At 43.5% G+C, this 19,083-nt stretch overlaps 1 protein-coding gene across 6 annotated transcripts in view; it reads right to left on the minus strand.

The window, feature by feature from the left end:
• The window catches only part of PATJ (PATJ crumbs cell polarity complex component), a 1,201,300-nt gene that overhangs the window by 1,152,993 nt on the left and 29,224 nt on the right, over positions 1 to 19,083 (minus strand). For all 6 annotated transcript variants that reach the window (XM_069232550.1, XM_069232545.1, XM_069232547.1 and 3 more), the window contains exons 2-3: positions 17,837 to 17,880; positions 17,560 to 17,741 (exon numbers count right to left, since the gene is read on the minus strand). In XM_069232550.1, the coding sequence (XP_069088651.1) occupies positions 17,560 to 17,741; positions 17,837 to 17,858 (204 nt within the window). In that variant the 5' untranslated portion in view covers positions 17,859 to 17,880. The remainder of the gene's footprint in view (positions 1 to 17,559; positions 17,742 to 17,836; positions 17,881 to 19,083) is intronic.

Below are 19,083 nucleotides of genomic sequence, written 5' to 3' on the forward strand. Positions count from 1 at the left end.
CCCACACCAACCCCAGCGCTCCCCACATCAAACACCACAATCTCAACGCAGCAGACTCCCGTACAGCCCCCACCCACCCCAACAGGCCCCACCACAAAAAAAACCACAACCCTAACACACTCCACGACAACCCCACCACATTCAAAATCCTCATCCACGCGCACAAATCCCTCCACAACACTGGCCCAACCTACCTCAACGAAAGAGTGAACTTCCACATCCCTATCGCCACCTCCGATCCGCCGACCTCACACTCGCCACAGTCCCCCGCATCCAACGCGCCACCACAGGAGGCAGATCCTTCTCCTACCTCGCCCCAAAGGCCTGGAACTCCCTCCCCACCAACCTCTACAAGACCCAAGACCTCCTGCTCTTCAGAAAGAACCTCAAGACATGGCTGTTCGAACAGTGACCCTACTTCCCCCCCCAAACCCTGCCACCCCCCACCGCCTTAAGACCCTCACAGGTGAGTAGCACGCTCTATATATTTTTTTGATTGATTCATTGATTAATTGCCATCATATGTACCACAGCTTCCAGCAGTGGCTCCACCACTCTTTCTCAGAATGCACAGTCAATACTTATTGAAAAGGGCCAGTATTTTCATTACATTATTTTAAGAAAGCCTAGGTGCAAGAGTATATTTAGTTAGTGAACAAAAAGAAAGCTGTAAATCCAACAGCACGTTACCATGAAATATGACAAATGAACGTACAAAGATGATTATATAAGGTGCACTATGACAGGCTTAGGCATCCAAACTACAAGCACTTCCTAAATAAAAAAGCCATAAATAAGCAATTAAAATGTTGTTATGTCTGCAAAGTAATTTCATCACATGGCTAACACTAGCCTTAGACTATAAATGACTACTTTATGCCCCATCCTCTAAACCTAATGGGAACACAATGGGACAATGTAACCATCCACAAAACAACCTGGGCTTGGGAGAAGGCTTATCTGAGCAATGTGAAACCTTGAGAACCCCATGTCAACAAATTGCTAAATTGAGCTGACCTAAAGTCCACTCTCCTCTGTCTTGCTAGCTGTACTTTTTGAAGACTTAATGATGTGAGGTTAAAGCATCTGCAGGTTCTGTTGCCAGATCTAAACAGGCTGCGCAAAAATCAGGTGAGCTATAGCGGTAAGAAAGCCAGAGCATCTGTAGTGTTAACGTAGGGCAAGAACTATGCAAATTCTTGGCCCTAGTGCAAAAATGCTTGTATTTGTATGCATCAAATAGAAAATGATTTCCTTAACTTGGACAGGTTATTCCTCCACTGAATACAGAGTTTTATGAAGTCATTGTAAAGTACCTCTTTCATTATGTGAGATGCTTTTAGTTCCTGACCTGTACAATCAATGTAATCAAGAATTCCAATTTGTGATAATAGCTCCTAACCTTTAGAGATGATTTGTGCACAGTACTGTTTGTTCGGTTTAGACAAAGATAAATCAAATGTTACATAATAGTGTCTCATTCCTCTAATGAACACTAATGGTAAACTTGGCCCGCCACAACAATGTCACTGCTTCAAACAAAGCATGAACTTTCTACTCAGCAGAAGATGATCCAGTTTTTTTCATTTCATATTTGCTCAGCAGGAAAGGTTTCTGTTCATAGATTAGTAAGTAGTGGTGATCAATATATACCCACATTGGCAATCAGGTCAGAAACAGTTAAGTGTTTCATTTAGTCTAAATTCACATGAGCAAGATGCAGAGACGTCTTTATCCTCTTTCCATGAGCTGTAGACAACGATTACAGGGTGAAAAGGAAGGTTCTGTCAAAACTATTAAGACTACATTTTGCTAACAAAAATAAGTATGTCAGAGCAATTAATGTTATAACTTGAACAAACTTGATTGACCAATTCCAAATTTAACGGTTCAGCTGGAAAAAGGAATGAATAACGTAATATGGTGGTAGCACACCTGAGGAAAGAAAGAAACATGATCATGGGGTCTTATGAACAGCTCAGGAGGAAAATGCTTTAGTGCATTTCATAAACTCAGAGATGAAACCACAAGTGCCAGATGGGAAGACAGAACGAGAGCTCTACCAGTGCTTGAGTACGTGGAGACAATGGCATTCACAGCAAGGTCCAAATTAACATATTGAGTGTAAAGTCAGATAAGCCTAACTTAGAGGTCCAAAAACCTCAGTCTATGCTTTAGTCCTTTCAATTGTTTGTCTTGTTCATATGTAAGCTAAGAAAGATTATTCTGCTACGTATGCCATGAATGCTAGAGGGAGATCAATGGAAGACTATTCTCATATATGTCCCTTATGAATAAAAACATTGAACCAGCTCTCTAATGAAATCTCTGACTACTCGATCTAATCATCTGTCTTATCAGTGACTGGTTAAAATGACATGCATTTGCATGTGTTTTAACAAATAGCAGAGATAAAGCCTGATCCTTTCTATGAACCTCGCAAAGGAAATAGTGCCTCTTTTAGGATGCAGTAATTTTGCATCCATTGTTTTAGTTAGGGGATAATAAGGCCTCCTTAGTTATGCCAGTAAGAAGGCTGGTGGGAATTTCAAACGTTTTATCGGAAATTTGTGGGATAAGGTATCTCTTCTGTTTACCTTGGAAAAGTTTGCTCATTGGCATTGCTATCTAGATGGACTACATCTTTGTGTAAAATGGATGTACAGTGAAGATGTCACATTGAGACAGTTTGGGGGAGGGATGCTTTTACTTTCTTCATCTAGTCCAGTTTGTATCATATTATCTGCTGCACTCTGTTCTTGTTTTTCAAAAAGAATTAGTTTAGGATGCTAGAGCAGTACAACATCAATTGCTCTGTAGGCTTTCAAATGCAACAGAACTCAGGGCCCCATTACGACTTCGGCGGTCCTTTCACAGGACCGCCGAAGCCGCTGCAGGCAAAAGACCGCCAGTAATGGAGGTTTTTTGCCCGCCCTGGACAGCGTTTCCACCCGCTGGCCCAGCGGAAAACTCACTACAACATTGACGCTGGTTCGTAATCGAGCCGGCGGCAATGTTGTGGTGTGTCATAATTCAGGCAGTGAAATGTGCGACAGGGCCCCCATGGGCCCCCAACACCCCCTCTTTGCCAGCCTTTTAATGGCAGCAAGGCCGCTATGCAAAGGCTGCGGAAAGGGGACTTGTAATCTCCAGGGCAGAGCTACTTGCAGCGCTGCCCTGGCAGATTGCGACTACCAAGACCGCCAGGCTGTCGACAGGCAGAAACCAGACGCTGCCGGCGGTCGGACCGTGGCACATCTGCCACAATCATAAAAGGGCAGTCGGACCACCCTGTCTGGGGCGGTCAGACCGCCATCACGAGTGTGGCGGTCTTGGGACCGCCACACTCGTAATAAGGGCCTCAGTCTTTTAAACCAAGTGTTCCATGTGCACACCAAGGTTGTTTTAATTCAGTCGATGCTTAAGAGGCTACAGCATGAATAGGACTGAGGTGAGCCTTCACAGAAGAGAAACCTATTGCAAACTAAACTGCATCTAGCACCAGAGCAAGTGCAATCAAGGAGAAGCAATAAATAAAATGTTAAAAAAATAGATGCAGCTTGAGTCCTTTAGCAGAGTGAGCGGGACTGGTCTTCACTGATGAGGACTAACAAAGCTCAAAATGATCTGGGTTGATTCTGTTCCTTTCAGAAAGGCCCTGACATTACTGTTCAGTCTAGACTGACTTTCCTCTCTGGAATGGGTGGCAGGGGTCAAAATGTTTTTTAAATGGCTAGTGTCTGTAAGGACACAGACGAGCTAAAGACAATGCAAGGGAATGCGGCCACGAGTAATTAGCAATCGCTTAGAATACTTCTAGCATTCAATGGGGTGATCAGACTTTGAAAAACAAAAAGTGGGACATTTCAGAAACACAGAAGTTGGATTACAATGCTGCATCAACCAAGGAGCATAGAATGTCAACTGACAGGGCTCATTAACAAAGAAAACACAGACAATGAGGCGTTAAAAGGAACATAATGCAACGTCTACACACAGTTTTGTGTTTGACAATTAAATGGTTTTAAGTCAGGGCTGCACATTAATTCTAACAGGGAACACATGAAACCGAGTAGCACACATTTACTACGGTGCAACTCTAAGTTTTGTTCCCAAAATCTGCCTTAAGCATGATGTTCCTTTGAGTCCCTAGTTTCACGTAAGAATTCTTGCTGTATTTTTTATACTTTTTATGGGTGTAAGAGCCAAGGGCGTACACGCTGATGCAGTAAACTTTCTTATCATAAATTAGTGCTGTGTTCTTCCATCTGCTCCTGAGTTAAAATTCGTTGCATGCATAATCCTTGTGGCACACAAACCAAGACCTTTTTAAGTGAAGGAAAAGAGACAGATGGAGCAGACAAAAAGTAGTGATTGTTTATATAAATTCACAAAAGTCAACTTCATCACAAACACATTTTCCCAGCTGGGTTTTGTTCATATTGTTTGTCTTCTTCTCTTTTAATATCATGTGATTCAGTTTTTACCAGTTTTTTGTTCGCGCATATAGATGAGCTCTGAAAAATATGGATTCTTGCCAGTCAAATGAGAATCTGATTAGCAACCCTTGAAGGTTTTCTGATATGGAAGTACTTCTCTCAAAATGTCGTCTAATGGATAAATACCTTCATTACCTTTTCTTTCCCATAATTTTAATAGACTTTATTCTTGAGTTTTTGATGTTTAACATCAGTACCTAATTTAGAAATCCCTCGAATGGGGGTAGTCTTTATATGCATCACTCAATTTTAACTGAGTGTACGTGGGCTTAGTCTTCTTTGCATATTCAAACCATTTATAGCGATTCAGGGGAGTTTAAGATAACTTAATATCAATTTGAAATCTAGTGACTTTTTACATATCACATAATTATATTGCTTTCATTATACAATATCTTCATTTCAATATTAAAATACCATTGCTACCATTTTTTTACATCGATCCTGGGGTCTCATGTTATCATGTGCAAGGCATAAGTAAATTAGGTTTTTAACTCAATGTACCACGATTGAAGTTATTGTAATTTATCTGTGGCATCCCTTCACTTCTCACTCTTATTTACCATATCTATGCCAAAGTATTTGATATACGGGTAACACCTGCTTGCTTTCTTTGATAATGACTTGATATTAGATAGGCATTATTCCTACTTGTAATATAGTACTCAAAAGTTTGAAAATTCCATTTGACAAACAACAGGTCACACTTCCGACGTATTTTTGCATGCACTGATATTTGAGTACCTAACTTATTTTTCTTAGATCCATATGTTACTCCTTTGTTGAATTTCAAACTTTTTGGCAACCCCCAAAAATGTTTCCTTTGTAACTCTGTATTTGCATATTTTAGGTTTATTGCATGTCCAGAATCGTTTTTGGTTTTGTTTCAGTCAGTGATCAGATTTATTCATCATGTGGCTTCTATTGATCAGAGTTTCCTATATTTTACTCTAAGACCAGGGCATAAAACTGAAACTGTATCAGCAACATCCTCAATTATATGCTTGGGTTTTAAAATATTCTTATGTCATTTTTATTCCTTATTGGACAAAGTAATTAATCTCATTTTATTATCATCACCTTTTACATCTTCAGTATTTTGTTCTTTTTGTAAAAGGGAAATATGTTTTTTTTGCAGTTTCATTTGTTCACTGCCCACAACCTGTGCAAGAAATTACTTTCTGTCATCTCCATAATGGTTTTACTTTAATCTTTAAGGCCACTCAGTTTGATTCTTATACACTCATCATGAGTATGTCACTTCAGTCAGTCAGAATAACCTTATTCGGTCTAATTATGCCAAAAAAAAAGCATATAACACAGTACATACAGCAGTTGATCAATAAACCATCAGCCTTGCATCAGAACATTGATAAAAACCTTACAGAATAAATGTCACAAGATAGAAAAGATTAAAAGAAAAAAAGCGTTTACATAACTACTCTGCTTAATGGAACATTGAATAAAAGCAGCAATGAAAAAACAAATCTTCACAGTAGGCAATGGTTGCAAATAAGCCAAAGCAGGTATGCAGTACCATATACTACCCTGTTTTAAGAGGGGTAAAAGGTAACAATTCCTTAAAACAGAATAAAACCTGCAAAAAAACAAAGCGCATTGTGCTTTGCTCAGAGCAGTCATCACAGGGGCAAACAGGTTGGAAAGTAAGACCCCTGAAAGGGGAAAGTGCACCATGCTTAATCTAAATCTATGACGCTGACTGCTCACCCCATCTAAATAAGGTGCAATGCCATTATTTATGAAGATACCCATGTAAGCCTGGATTGGTGGCTTGTCTGCCTCTCTCATTTTTACATCCAGACAACTAGCCAAGAACTCTTTTTTTCAGGGAATTTTAAGAGCTTGGTTTTAGGCTACTGGGTGAGCAGAAAAGGTCTTCACAACCCAAACTAAGGGAAGCGTTGTGGATGCACTTAATCCAGGGGGTATATAATGATCGATCGAGTATTAAACTATCACTGAGCATGGCCTAGTTGAATGAAGTTTAGCTCCTAGTGCAGGTTCCTAGCCACAAGAGGAGGGGTTGCATTTAGATGAAATCATTGATATGCTCTAGCCCCACTTCAAAATGGCAGATGAAGGAGCTGGTGCTTTCAACCAAAGTGAGTAACCTTTTGACAAAGCCATTCTTGATTCTTTCTAATCCAGCTTGCTCACTAATGCCCCACACCCAAGCTCCCTAAGAGGCGATAGCACAGCACTTGGGTCTGTACATAGCCACGAGTTCCCTAACTGGCTTATATCCTATCCTGCAGGCAAAACTAAAATCTGCCTCCGCAACCTTAGGAAAGGCAGCAACTCTGCACATTCTGAATGACCCATTGTGAGATGTTTATCAAAAAGAATGCCTAAATAGGTAAACATGGTGACAAAGCTAACTTTATTGCCACTGACTGTGAAGGCAACATTATCACTTTTCCTGGCACCAAAACCATGACATGTGTCTTGGCTTTATTCACCTTCAGATTCAGACCCTCCATGAACTTACAAAAGCAGTCCAGCAAAAGCTGCAACCTGATGCAGTCCTTGCTAGAAGGACAGTATCATCAACATAAACTAAAGTAGGGATACTGCAGTCCGCCCTAAGTTCTAAAAGATCTGGCTCCAGGCCATTGATGTATAATGAGAAAAAAGAACGGGGTCAAGACACAGGCCTGGTGCGCTCCCCTCACAAAGCTGAAAGCAGTTGTTTCCACCCGGGCCGTACCTCATGTTTGCAGTATCTTCATTATGAAGTTCCCCAAGAAAATTAAGGACATATATGCACCAACCTCCATATCAGACGGGATGCTTCACAATTTGGCCCCGTTTACGGAGTCAAAAGCGGAGCTCAAGTCCATAAAGGTCAGGTAGAGCTTATCCTTTTTGGTCACATTATCTTTACTAATTAAGAGGCACAAATTGAGAGACTTTTTGACCGTGCCTAAACAGGGTCGAAAACCAAACTGGAGTTCTGAAAGGACATTGTGGTCACTGGCTCACGTTTGTAGCTGTTACAGCATATTATACCCCATAATTCGGCCTGTTGAGTTGATTAAGGAAATGGGGCGATAACACTGGGGATCACCTCTGAAACCCTTCTTAAAAATAGGAATGATCATGGCATGTGACCAGGTCTTTGGAGGGGCCTACAGTTAGAAAAATGCTGAGAACATTTACCAAGAGTGGGGCCCGCGGTGTAGTATTTGACTTGAATAGGTCCAGGCACTCTTCGTCCCAAGCAAATGGCCACCGTCCACAAGACCTCACTCAGCTCAACCTCTGGGGCAAAATTAGTTGAAGCCAGCGACTGTGGGAGCAAGGAAGAACCTTCTCCCCAGGAGGAACTATCCTCATTGTCAGAGGCAGCATAAAGCTTTGAAAAGTGGGAGACCCAAACCTCTGGTACCAAGACCACAGTATCAAGACCAGATTCACTGCCTGCCAGAAAGCTTTTGCTGTTCTCAAGTTCACTTGCCTGCAGTAAAGAAGAGTAGGCTTCCTCTATAATGGCTTTCTTTCTAGCTCTAAGAGTCTCCTTGTATAACGCTCTATGGGCGCGCACCAGGTCCTGGTCCTGAGCCGATTGCTTAAGGGTTTCTAATAGCTGGTTGTAGGACTTGGCAGTTAGTATCAAACCACTTGACACGCTTCCTGCCCCCTAAGTGCGTCACTTAAAATTTCCCACATGACAAAGCACACTATCCGTCACAGTTTCCTTTCAGAATAGTGTGATATTGATCATTTCTAGATAGATAACTGAGTCCAGGAAATTAATTTATCTTACTCATATTAAGTGCTTCAATGCCTGGTCAGGAGTCATATGTGTTATATAAATAGATTTACAATATTACGTCAGTCTGACATTGTACATGATTTAATTAAGCTTGTCAAAAAATTCCATCATCTCCTGTGATGCAGCATCCTATTACAAAACGTGATGCAGTTACATTATAACTTTATCCATTTAGTGCTCATGTTGCACATCCCAGGCAACTTTCTTCTGCCACAAGCCCACAGTGAGATTCACACAGATTGTGGAAGAGGACTTGTTCAAGGCTGTATTGCACAACTGCTTGTAATTTTCTTTGCCAAATAAGATATCATGGGCCAATGATATTGCAATTCTCTCCAATAGCACTCATTTATATTCGACCCAAGTGATTTTACTCCGATTCAAAAGATACTTGCACACTCTTAGACCCATTTCATCCTCAATCGAAATGTACAACACCACTGCATCCATATTTAAAAGATGTTACTCCAGCCAAAACGTATTTTGAACTTGCCTCAAAAGATCCATTGTGTTGCATAAGTAAGAACTCAAATCCTTTAGCAATGGAGCAGTTAAGTGTTCTATTTACAGGGATATTTTCTCAAATAAAGGTGAAATTGTTAAAACTATTGGCCTACAGGTGGAATTGTAGTGCTGATATGGACTTTTGGAAACTAATAAATTGTAGGCATAATGAGCTTGCTGCCATCCCAAATTTTAGCCGATTTGCATCACTAACTCCCCTATGTCTCCACGCTTTTAGTTTTCATACCAATCTTTGGTTTGTTGATGTGGCTTGCTCTGGTGTTATTCTCAACATATTAAGTCAAACAATTGGTGCTATCTTAACTAAGCAGACATGCCGAGAAACTACAACTCTTCTGTGGAGATCATACTTAAATTCCTCCTACATCACGACTTGACTCAGGTTGATACTGTTACTGACTGCGTGAGGGGAAGGTTGAATCTCGAAGAAGACCGAGAACAAACAACAAACGAGGTGCAGTCCACTCAGCCAGGTTCTTAAAGAACAACAGTTGTAGAGAGCTGGTTTATGAACCAGCAGCATTCCGCTTTGGCAGTCATGATAAAAGAGGAACAAGCTTAACTCTACAATGAATTAATGAATGGGAGAGTTTTCAGGACTAGTAAACTTTTCTGCACAGTCTGCTTTCTGGGAGAAGATCACACTTCTCATAACAATTACCCACGCTTAAACAAAGATATTGAACTTCCTATCCCAAAACTATCAGAAATATTTCACTAGGAGCAAAAACTAACCAAAATAATTGCCTAACGTGTTGTGGGCATGCCAGTGGCTGAGGGCCTGTCTGTCAAGGTGACTGAGTCCTATCTGACATCCGTTTTCTGGTGCCCCTGTCTTGCGGCCACCTGTATGCAGTTTATGTAGGGATTTCTCTTTTCTCGCACATATATTTTTGGCCTTCCTGAGGTGGGTGCATGATTGATGCCAGGGTTTGCTTTATGTTGCTTCAGTGGCTGAGACATGCCAACCAAAAGCATCCCACAGAATTTGAGGGGGTGGGGGTGCTATTTTGCAGCAGTAAGTCTTACTGACTGTTGAACTCTAATTTAACCTACCTAGGAGCCCTCAGAGCAACAAGGTTCAGGCCAGATATTACCACTATCTTTCACACCCAATCTAAGATGGTGGTTTCTAAAATCTTTAAAGCCTTCTCTCTTTGGTGGACTATGAGTATAACTCCTGTATGTCATTTCCTATTACTGTAGAAAGGTTTCCAGTAACTAAGTACTCTGCAATACAAAGCTATTGGAATGCCATAATTTTTCACTAGTACTTGGTTACTTTTCAGCCAGTACCTCATTCATGATTTCTTAGGGTAGGTGTGCTGGATCTCTTGAAGCAGTATTTTTTAATACCAACTATCTTCCACAGGTTTTTCTTATGCCGAAGAAATCTGTTCCTGTTAAGATTGTGGCATTTACCACTCACCCTATCCTTCTCACATATGCTTGTGAAGAAGACGGTGGGGAAGGTGTCTCACCAATACCTCAGACTCTCCAAACTAATGTTTTTTGGGGAAGGGTGCGGGGGTTATGGGGTAAAAACTGAGAGACACCCTAAAGGGACCCTTCACAAGACTGTAAAGGTTTAAATAAAGGTAATTCTGGAAACAAGTCAGCTGTAAAAAAAAATTATTATCCCCAGTTCTTCATCTCCCACCTCAAAATAGTTTGATGGATTTCAGGAAACTGTTGATAAATTTAAGTTAAAGGCAAAAACCTTTAACTAAAGGGTTATTCTCACTTTCTGTTAATTTGGCGCCTGAAATGAATCAATTTGGATTCCATGGCATGCTTGGTCCAAATATCTATTAATGAAAGATGGAGCATTCTGATTCTAACCTAAAAGGATATCTTACTGTCACTAGCCTAAAACAACTTAATGGCTAGCCCTGACCATCGGATAACTTGTCTTGAAGAGCTCCAGGACTCTCAAGACCTAGAAATCTGGTTAGCACTAGTGAATAGTTTATCGACCCTGGTAAGAGTTGTAACTTATAACATGCGATGCACTTTCCAAGTAAAAAAGAGATTTGTTCCCCCGGGATTCACTTTCTACTTGCAGGCATGATTTTACTTAACCTTTAAGTTCCTCTCGATTTACTGTTATTAGGCACCTGGCCTATCAGCCCCATCTCCTTAAGCTTCAATACAAGAATAACTTCTCCAGCTCAACCCTCTCTCTCCCGCTGGCTGGCTGTTCATCTTTAAGGATGAAAAGCACCAATGACTCTGCCATCCTGGCCTATTACAACATTGTTAAATGAGGGGTTGAAAATGGGCATCTTCTCCTCCACCATGGACTTAAATTCCTAGGTGGATATTCTTAGGGGCATTCTAGCCCTAGAAGAACGAGTTACTTACCTTCGGTAACGACTTTTCTGGTGGATACATTAGCTACCTGTGGATTCCTCACCTAATGAATACTCCCATGGCGCCAGCATTCGACGGAAATCTTCTTACTAGTCTCTGCACGTCGACGAGGACGTCACTCTAGCCCACGCGACGCCGTCTGACGTCATACAGGCAATAAGAGGTCCTCGACGACGTGCGGACGTCAGTACCAATCATTTTTTACGTGCATGAGAACAACCAGGCAATGCTATGAAAGAGCAAGGCAACATCCCATTACATTGTAAAAATACACAACATTGCATGAATAACTATAAATCTTTTTTATATATATATATATATAACTCTCTCTTTTTAAAATATATATATACACATCAAGTATATACAAAAAGATATATACATATATACATATATAAATATATTATACACAACATCTATTGCACCCTCGAAGACCAAGAAAAGCGCACTCAAGGATTACTTGGTAAGACCAGAAAGGGAACGGGGAGGCGGGTGGGACCGTGAGGAATCCACAGGTAGCTAATGTATCCACCAGAAAAGTCGTTACCGAAGGTAAGTAACTCGTTCTTCTGATGGATACAACTACCTGTGGATTCCTCACCTAATGAATAGAGTCCCAAAGCAGTACCACGCCCGGCGGTGGGTGCCTAAATGGTCAAACCAAGAAATCCTGCAGCACTGACCGTGCAAAATGGCCGTCCCTTCTAACCTCAGAATCCAAACAGTAATGTTTTGCAAAAGTGTGAAGGGACGACCAAGTTGCGGCCTTGCAGATGTCGACCACAGGAACACCTCTGGCCAAGGCCGAAGTGGCCGACTTAGCTCTGGTGGAATGAGCTCTAATGCCCTCAGGAGGATCCTTCTTTGCCAAAGAGTAACAGATTTTAATGCAAAGAACAACCCACCTGGATAGTGTTCTCTTGTGGACTGCCTTTCCTCTCCTCTTGCCCACGTATCCAATAAACAGCTGATCCTCCAGCCTGAAATCCTTTGTTCTATCAATAAAGAAGCTCAACGCCCTCTTTGGGTCCAGACGGTGCAGTCTTTCTTCCTCTTTGGAAGGATGAGGCGGAGGATAGAACGTGGACAAAGTAATTGCCTGAGCCAAATGGAAAGGTGAAACAACCTTCGGGAGGAAAGCAGCCTTGGTCCTCAACACCACCTTATCCCCATAAAAAGTTGTATAAGGGGGCTTTACTGATAAGGCCTGCAACTCACTCACTCTCCTTGCTGATGTTATAGCTATCAGGAAGACTGTTTTTAAAACCAAATACCTTAAGGGGCAAGAATGCATAGGTTCAAAAGGGGACCCCATAAGGAAAGTCAGGACCAAGGACAAATCCCATTGCGGCATAACGAATGGCTTTGGAGGATATTTATTTAGAAGACCTTTCAAGAATCTGATAACAATAGGGGATTTAAATAAAGATGGTTGGTCTGGAAGACATATGAAGGCTGACAAGGCCGATAAATAACCCTTAATGGTAGCCACTGCACAACCTTTCTGCGCTAGAGACAGAGCAAAAGACAAAACGTTCGATAGATGAGCATGCAAAGGATCAATCTGCCTCTCTCCACACCACGCAACAAATTTAGACCATCTATTAGCGTAGATAGATTTAGTGGAGTGTCGCCTGGCCGCTAATATAACATCCACTACCTCAGGTGGGAGAGAGAAGGAACTCAGGTTGCCCCGTTCAATCTCCAGGCATGTAGGTGCAGACTCTGGAGGTTGGGGTGTAGAACCTGCCCCTGCGACTGCGAGAGGAGGTCTGCCCTGAAAGGGAGACGGAGCGGAGGGCACATTGAGAGTTGGAGAAGGTCGGAGTACCATACCCTCCTTGGCCAATCCAGAGCTATTAGGATGACTAGAGCCCTGTCCTGGCGAATCTTCCTCAATACTCGAGGAATCAAGGGTATGGGAGGAAACGCGTAAAGCAACTGGCCGCACCAGGTTATTTGAAACGCGTCCCCCAACGTTCCCTGCATCGGATACTGGAGGCTGCAGAATAACGGACAATGCGCGTTCTCTCGAGTGGCAAACAGATCTACCCGAGGAAACCCCCACCTCTGCAAGATTAAACGGACTTGATCTGGATGGAGACGCCACTCGTGGTCTGCCGAGAAATGGCGACTGAGACTGTCCGCACGCACGTTCAAGACTCCGGCCAGATGGTTTGCTATCAAGCAAATCTGATGGTCCTTTGCCCAGGACCATAGTCGAAGAGCTTCTCTGCAGAGAAGGTACGACCCCACTCCTCCCTGCTTGTTTATGTACCACATCGTGGTAGTATTGTCCGTTAGGACCTGTACCGACTGACCACGAAGGGAAGGGAGGAAGGCCTTGAGAGCCAGACGTACAGCCCGTAACTCTAACAGATTGATGTGAAACATCTGTTCCTCTGGAGACCAAAGACCTTTGATCTCCAGATCCCCCAGATGAGCTCCCCACCCTAGAGTGGAAGCATCCGTTATGACTGTGGCCACTGGTGGCGACTGCTGGAACGGCTTTCCTTGTGAAAGATTGTTGCTTGCAATCCACCACTTCAAATCCACAGCAGCATCTCTGGAGATCTTGACAGTACCCTCTAGATCCCCTTTGTGTTGAGACCACTGCCTTCGGAGGCACCACTGAAGAGCCCTCATGTGCCAGCGAGCATGCGTGACCAACAGAATGCAGGAGGCAAACAGACCGAGCAGACGAAGGACCTTGAGGACTGGAACTACCGCTCCATTTCGAAACATTGGAACCAAATCCTGAATATCTTGAATCCGCTGAGGCGGAGGAAAGGCCCGACCCAATGTTGTATCCAGTACTGCCCCTATGAACAGGAGGCGCTGAGAGGGCTCTAGGTGAGATTTGGGCTCGTTCACCGAAAAACCCAGGTCGAACAACAACTGGGTTGTTGACTGCAGATGATGCGACACAAGCTCCGGGGATTTGGCATTGATCAACCAGTCGTCCAGGTAAGGGAATACTGCTATCCCCTTCCTTCTGAGCTCTGCCGCAACCACCGACATCACCTTCGTGAAGACTCGAGGTGCTGAAGTAAGACCAAACGGAAGGACCGCAAACTGATAGTGCTGCGATCCCACCACAAACCGGAGATACTTCCTGTGTGACTTGAGTATCGGAATATGAAAGTAAGCATCCTGCAAGTCGACAGACACCATCCAGTCTTCCTTGTTCAACGCCAAGAGCACCTGTGCTAGGGTCAGCATCTTGAACTTTTCCTGCTTGAGGAACCAATTCAAGATCCTCAGGTCCAGGATTGGTCTCAAACGACCATCCTTCTTGGGAATCAGGAAATACCTCAAGTAACATCCTCGACCCCTTTCCTGCTCTGGGACCAACTCCACCGCGCCCTTTGAAAGGAGGGCTTGTACCTCCTGTTCTAGCAACAGGAGGTGTTCTTCTGAACAATAAGAAGGACGGGGCGGGATGAGGGGCGGGAACTCCCGAAAGGGAAGGGTGTAGCCTTTTCCCACAATACTGAGAACCCAAGTGTCCGTTGTAACAGTCTTCCATTTGGTGAGAAAATGCTGTAATCTTCCCCCTACAGGAGAGGAGTGAGTGGGAAATGGTGGAAGCCTAAGGCTGCTTCCCCTGCTGCACTCCGCCAGAGGATGAGGAAGAGGCAGAGTGCTGCTGAGAGGCTCCTCTGGTGCGGACCCTACCTCTCCCCCTAAAAGATCTATAGGGATGGGAAGAGGCAGGTTGCTGATATCTTCCCCGAAAGGAAGAGGAGGAAGAGCCACGCCCAAATCCACGAAACCTCCTGAAAAATTTGGAAGAGGCCGTGGAAGAAGGAGCTTGGAGCCCTAACGACTTAGCCGTGGCCCTGCTTTCCTTAAAACGTTCCAAGGCCGAATCAGCCTTGGCTCCAAACAGTTTGTCCCCATCAAACGGGAGATCCAACAATGTGGACTGTACATCCGCAGAAAAGCCCGAGTTACGGAGCCAGGCCTGTCTCCTTGCCACCACAGTTGTGCCCATTGCTCTGGCTACCGAGTCAGTGGTATCCAGTCCCGTCTGGATAATCTGGGTCACAGCAGCCTGGGCATTTGAAACAAAATCCAAAAGACCCTGGGGAAGCTCTGTAAATGATGAAGAAATGTCATCCATCAGAGCATGAATATACCTCCCCAGGATACAGGTTGCATTGGTGGCTTTTAACGCCAGACTGCAGGACGAAAAAATCTTCTTGGACTGCGCCTCTAGTTTCTTAGAATCTCTGTCCCCAGGCACCGTCGGGAAAGAACCAGGCGCTGACTTGGATGAACAGGAGGCCTGCACCACCAAGCTCTCCGGCGTAGGGTGCCTAGACAGAAAACCAGGGTCAGTCGGAGCCGCCCGATACCTCCTGGCCACGGCTCTGTGAACTGCTGGGGAAGATGCCGGCCTCTTCCACACCTCTAACACCGGATCCAGCAGTGCGTCATTAAATGGCAAAAGAGGCTCCGCCGCAGCTGAGGCCGGATGTAGCACCTCTGTTAAAAGGTTTTGTTTAGCCTCCACCACCGGCAAAGGCAGGTCCAAAAAACTAGCTGCCTTCCGTACCACTGCATGAAAGGAAGCAGCCTCCTCAGTGTATTCTCCCGGGGACGAAAGATCCCACTCAGGGGAAGTGTCCAGCCCACTGGCCGACTCCAGACCACGCAGCCCATCACCCGAGTCCTCTAGCTCTCCTTCCTCCAGGGCTCGTTGGTACTCCTGCTCCTCTAATACACGGAGAGCACGTCTCCTCGAATGAAGTCGTTGTTCAATACGCGGAGTCGACAATGCCTCCGCCGAAGTCGAAGATCGGCGCCGATCTTCAGAAGCCACCGACGCCGCGTCCGGCGCCACAGGTAACTTCGGCGCCGACAAAAGAGGAGCTGAAGCAGATGGACCCACCGGAGTCACAGGCCGAAATCCCGACGTCGATGGGATGGAAATCCCCGGGGCCAATCCTTCTGAAGCCACCGGAGCGGCCACCGGCGCCGACACTGGCGCCGAGCCCACGTTCCCAAAAGGGAGAAAGGGCATAAAGGGTGCCGGCCGAAGAGGTGCAGGATCACCCAATGAAAAGGCCAAAGGCCCAGCCGGAGCACCCCCAGGAGCCATCTGTTGGAAGATGGCATACATCGCATTCAAGAATGCGGAACTATCGGCTCCAGGGGTGGGAAAAGCCGGATACTGGGGTGCCTGTCTCGGAGGCGACCCCGACGCCGGCCTCGACGTCTGCAACGCCGGAGAAAACACCTGAGGCTCCAAAACCTCAATCACCGACGCCTGTCCAGGTGAAGTTGGAGACGCCGGAGAGGGCAACGGTGTCGAAGGATGCGGCATAACCGTGGGACTGATCTCCCATGTCCTTCGGCACCGATCCGAAGACCTGGAACGAGTCTCCTTCGAATGACGCCGAGATTCTCTACGGCGCCGGGAGTCTCGATGACGCCGATGTCTTGGAGAAGAAGACTTCTTGTGATGCTTCTCCTTCGATTTCGCCATAAACAGCTTCGCCTCACGTTCTTTGAGGGCCTTTGGATTCATGTGCTGGCATGAATCACAAGTCGAGACGTCGTGGTCGGAGCTCAAACACCAAAGGCAATCGGAATGAGGATCCGTCACCGACATCTTGCCTCCACACTCACGACAAGGCTTGAATCCAGACTTTCTCTGCGACATTATTACCACAGCGAAAGACTACGCAGCAAAAATACACTGTAACCACAAAAGTAACAGTTGCTCCCTCGAAGATAACCGTTTCGAATGCACGGAAAAAAGGGAACTGACGTCCGCACGTCGTCGAGGACCTCTTATTGCCTGTATGACGTCAGACGGCGTCACGTGGGCTAGAGTGACGTCCTCGTCGACGTGCAGAGACTAGTAAGAAGATTTCCGTCGAATGCTGGCGCCATGGGAGTATTCATTAGGTGAGGAATCCACAGGTAGTTGTATCCATCAGAATCAGTAAATTCTAATAAAACTTTTTGCAAAGGAGTCATCTGCAACATGAGAAAGCTGACCTAAGCTCATCAAAATATGTTAATGATAGGAGTAATTAAGCAAAATAAACAGTGGTTGGAAAACCTTTACTATCAATGTGTTCAAAATAAGGGTCGCAAGCAATAAATGAACCCACGCTACAAAATAGTACAATCAAATACTTTCAGAGCAAACATGAAAAGTACTTTTCAGCTATTGGATTCACTGTCTACGAATAACATTAAACCCGTTTTATTAATTCAATGAAAACAATTAATTGTCGGCTATAATTCACACCAGTTTTGTGAAAAATTGTATTTACCATGTTCTACTGTTGTAAATGGCAAATGAATGATTTAAAATAAAACATGTCCCAACAGAGAAGTCTTTTGACTCACTTGTTCCTTTAGCTGACGAATGGATTGCTGAACCGTTAGTATCTGGTTGAACAAGGGGCTTCGAAGTGTGTCACGTAAAATGTTAAATTTTTCATTCTGAGAAGTGTCCCCTTTCTCCCTCAATTTTTTCTGCAGACGGTCTGTGATCTGTAGCATCTGCTGAGTATCCATTGCAGAAAGGCCTATGAACGGGAGATAATCTGTTATTTAAGCTTCTGAAACATGTAAACTATTTCTGATATAACATTCTCAAATAATGAATTGTAAAAATATTTACCGATCAGAGGATTTTCAGGCATACTGCACTTTGCAATATATTGGCTGTTGGAATAACCGAGAGAAGACAGATGTTAGAAATGTAACCACCCGAAATCAAAAATGTATTAACATGCTATGTAATTCAATCAATTCATTTAGGTGTGTGGGCAGTTGATATTAATTACCAAACACAAATTAACTATATCCTTAATCAGTAAAAGTAGTAGTATTGGTCATCACAGAGACATGCTCTGGAAAGTACATTTAATGAATTAGGCGTTTAGCCAAACTTTCAGTTTTGATTGCTTTTTGAGCTGGGTGTGAATTCTCTACAAAAATGAATTAAACAGCTTTTGCAAATATCTATTATTCTTTCTCTTATTCGAGGTCATACCAAGTCAAGGTCTTTCTCAACTCCATTATTACCAGGAACTATCAAGGCTAATAAAATGAATGTATGGATATTTATTAAACTAACTGAATTGAAGGATACTCTTCCCAAGACACAGGGTACAAGTCACCCGATCAAAATGAGATACGTTTGACATCAAGTGTCTCAGACTCGAAGGCAAGCACCAGGAATGGTATGAAGAATGGAATTCCTATAGCCGGACGCCCCAGACATATTCTTTGGGGTCATGATTATTTAGTCCTTGGGACAAGTGGGCTCAACCCCATGTAGCACAAATGCCTTTGGAGGGCAGTTTACAGGGAAGGAAACTATATGAAGTTGAGTTAATATTTGTGTCCATATGTTAATCCTGTTTGAACTTGTATTTATGGTCCATTAATGCAAAGCCTTTATTATTATTAAATAATCGTTGCAAGATCACACTGCACTACTGACAATGGTTCCAGTAAAAAAAAAAAAAAAAAAAAAAAACCCTTTTTTTAAAAAAAAAAAAGTGTACACGTTTGAAAAGTTTTACAATATGAGGATACATATACTGCTCCCAGAATGTGCTCTGATTAGATGCAAATTTTTGCAGAAGCTTGTAAGAAAGATTGATATGTGCTTTTAAAATAAAAAAAAAAACAAATGCAATTATGCACAAAACTTCTGCTAAATTAATGTGACATTTTAGGTAAAGAATAATTTAGTAAAATATGTTGCTGCTTGCTAGTATTTTTGAAAAATATTCATAATAGAAAAATCAGTGTAACCATTTTCAACAATGTTATGGGAAACATGAAAAGAAACAAGCACTGCCAAAACCAACCAATCCGACATTGCTGGTGAGTCTTTTGGTTTTGTCACTGCATATC

The sequence above is a fragment of the Pleurodeles waltl genome, chromosome 4_2 (genome assembly GCF_031143425.1).
Source record: "Pleurodeles waltl isolate 20211129_DDA chromosome 4_2, aPleWal1.hap1.20221129, whole genome shotgun sequence".
Taxonomy (NCBI): domain Eukaryota; kingdom Metazoa; phylum Chordata; class Amphibia; order Caudata; family Salamandridae; genus Pleurodeles; species Pleurodeles waltl.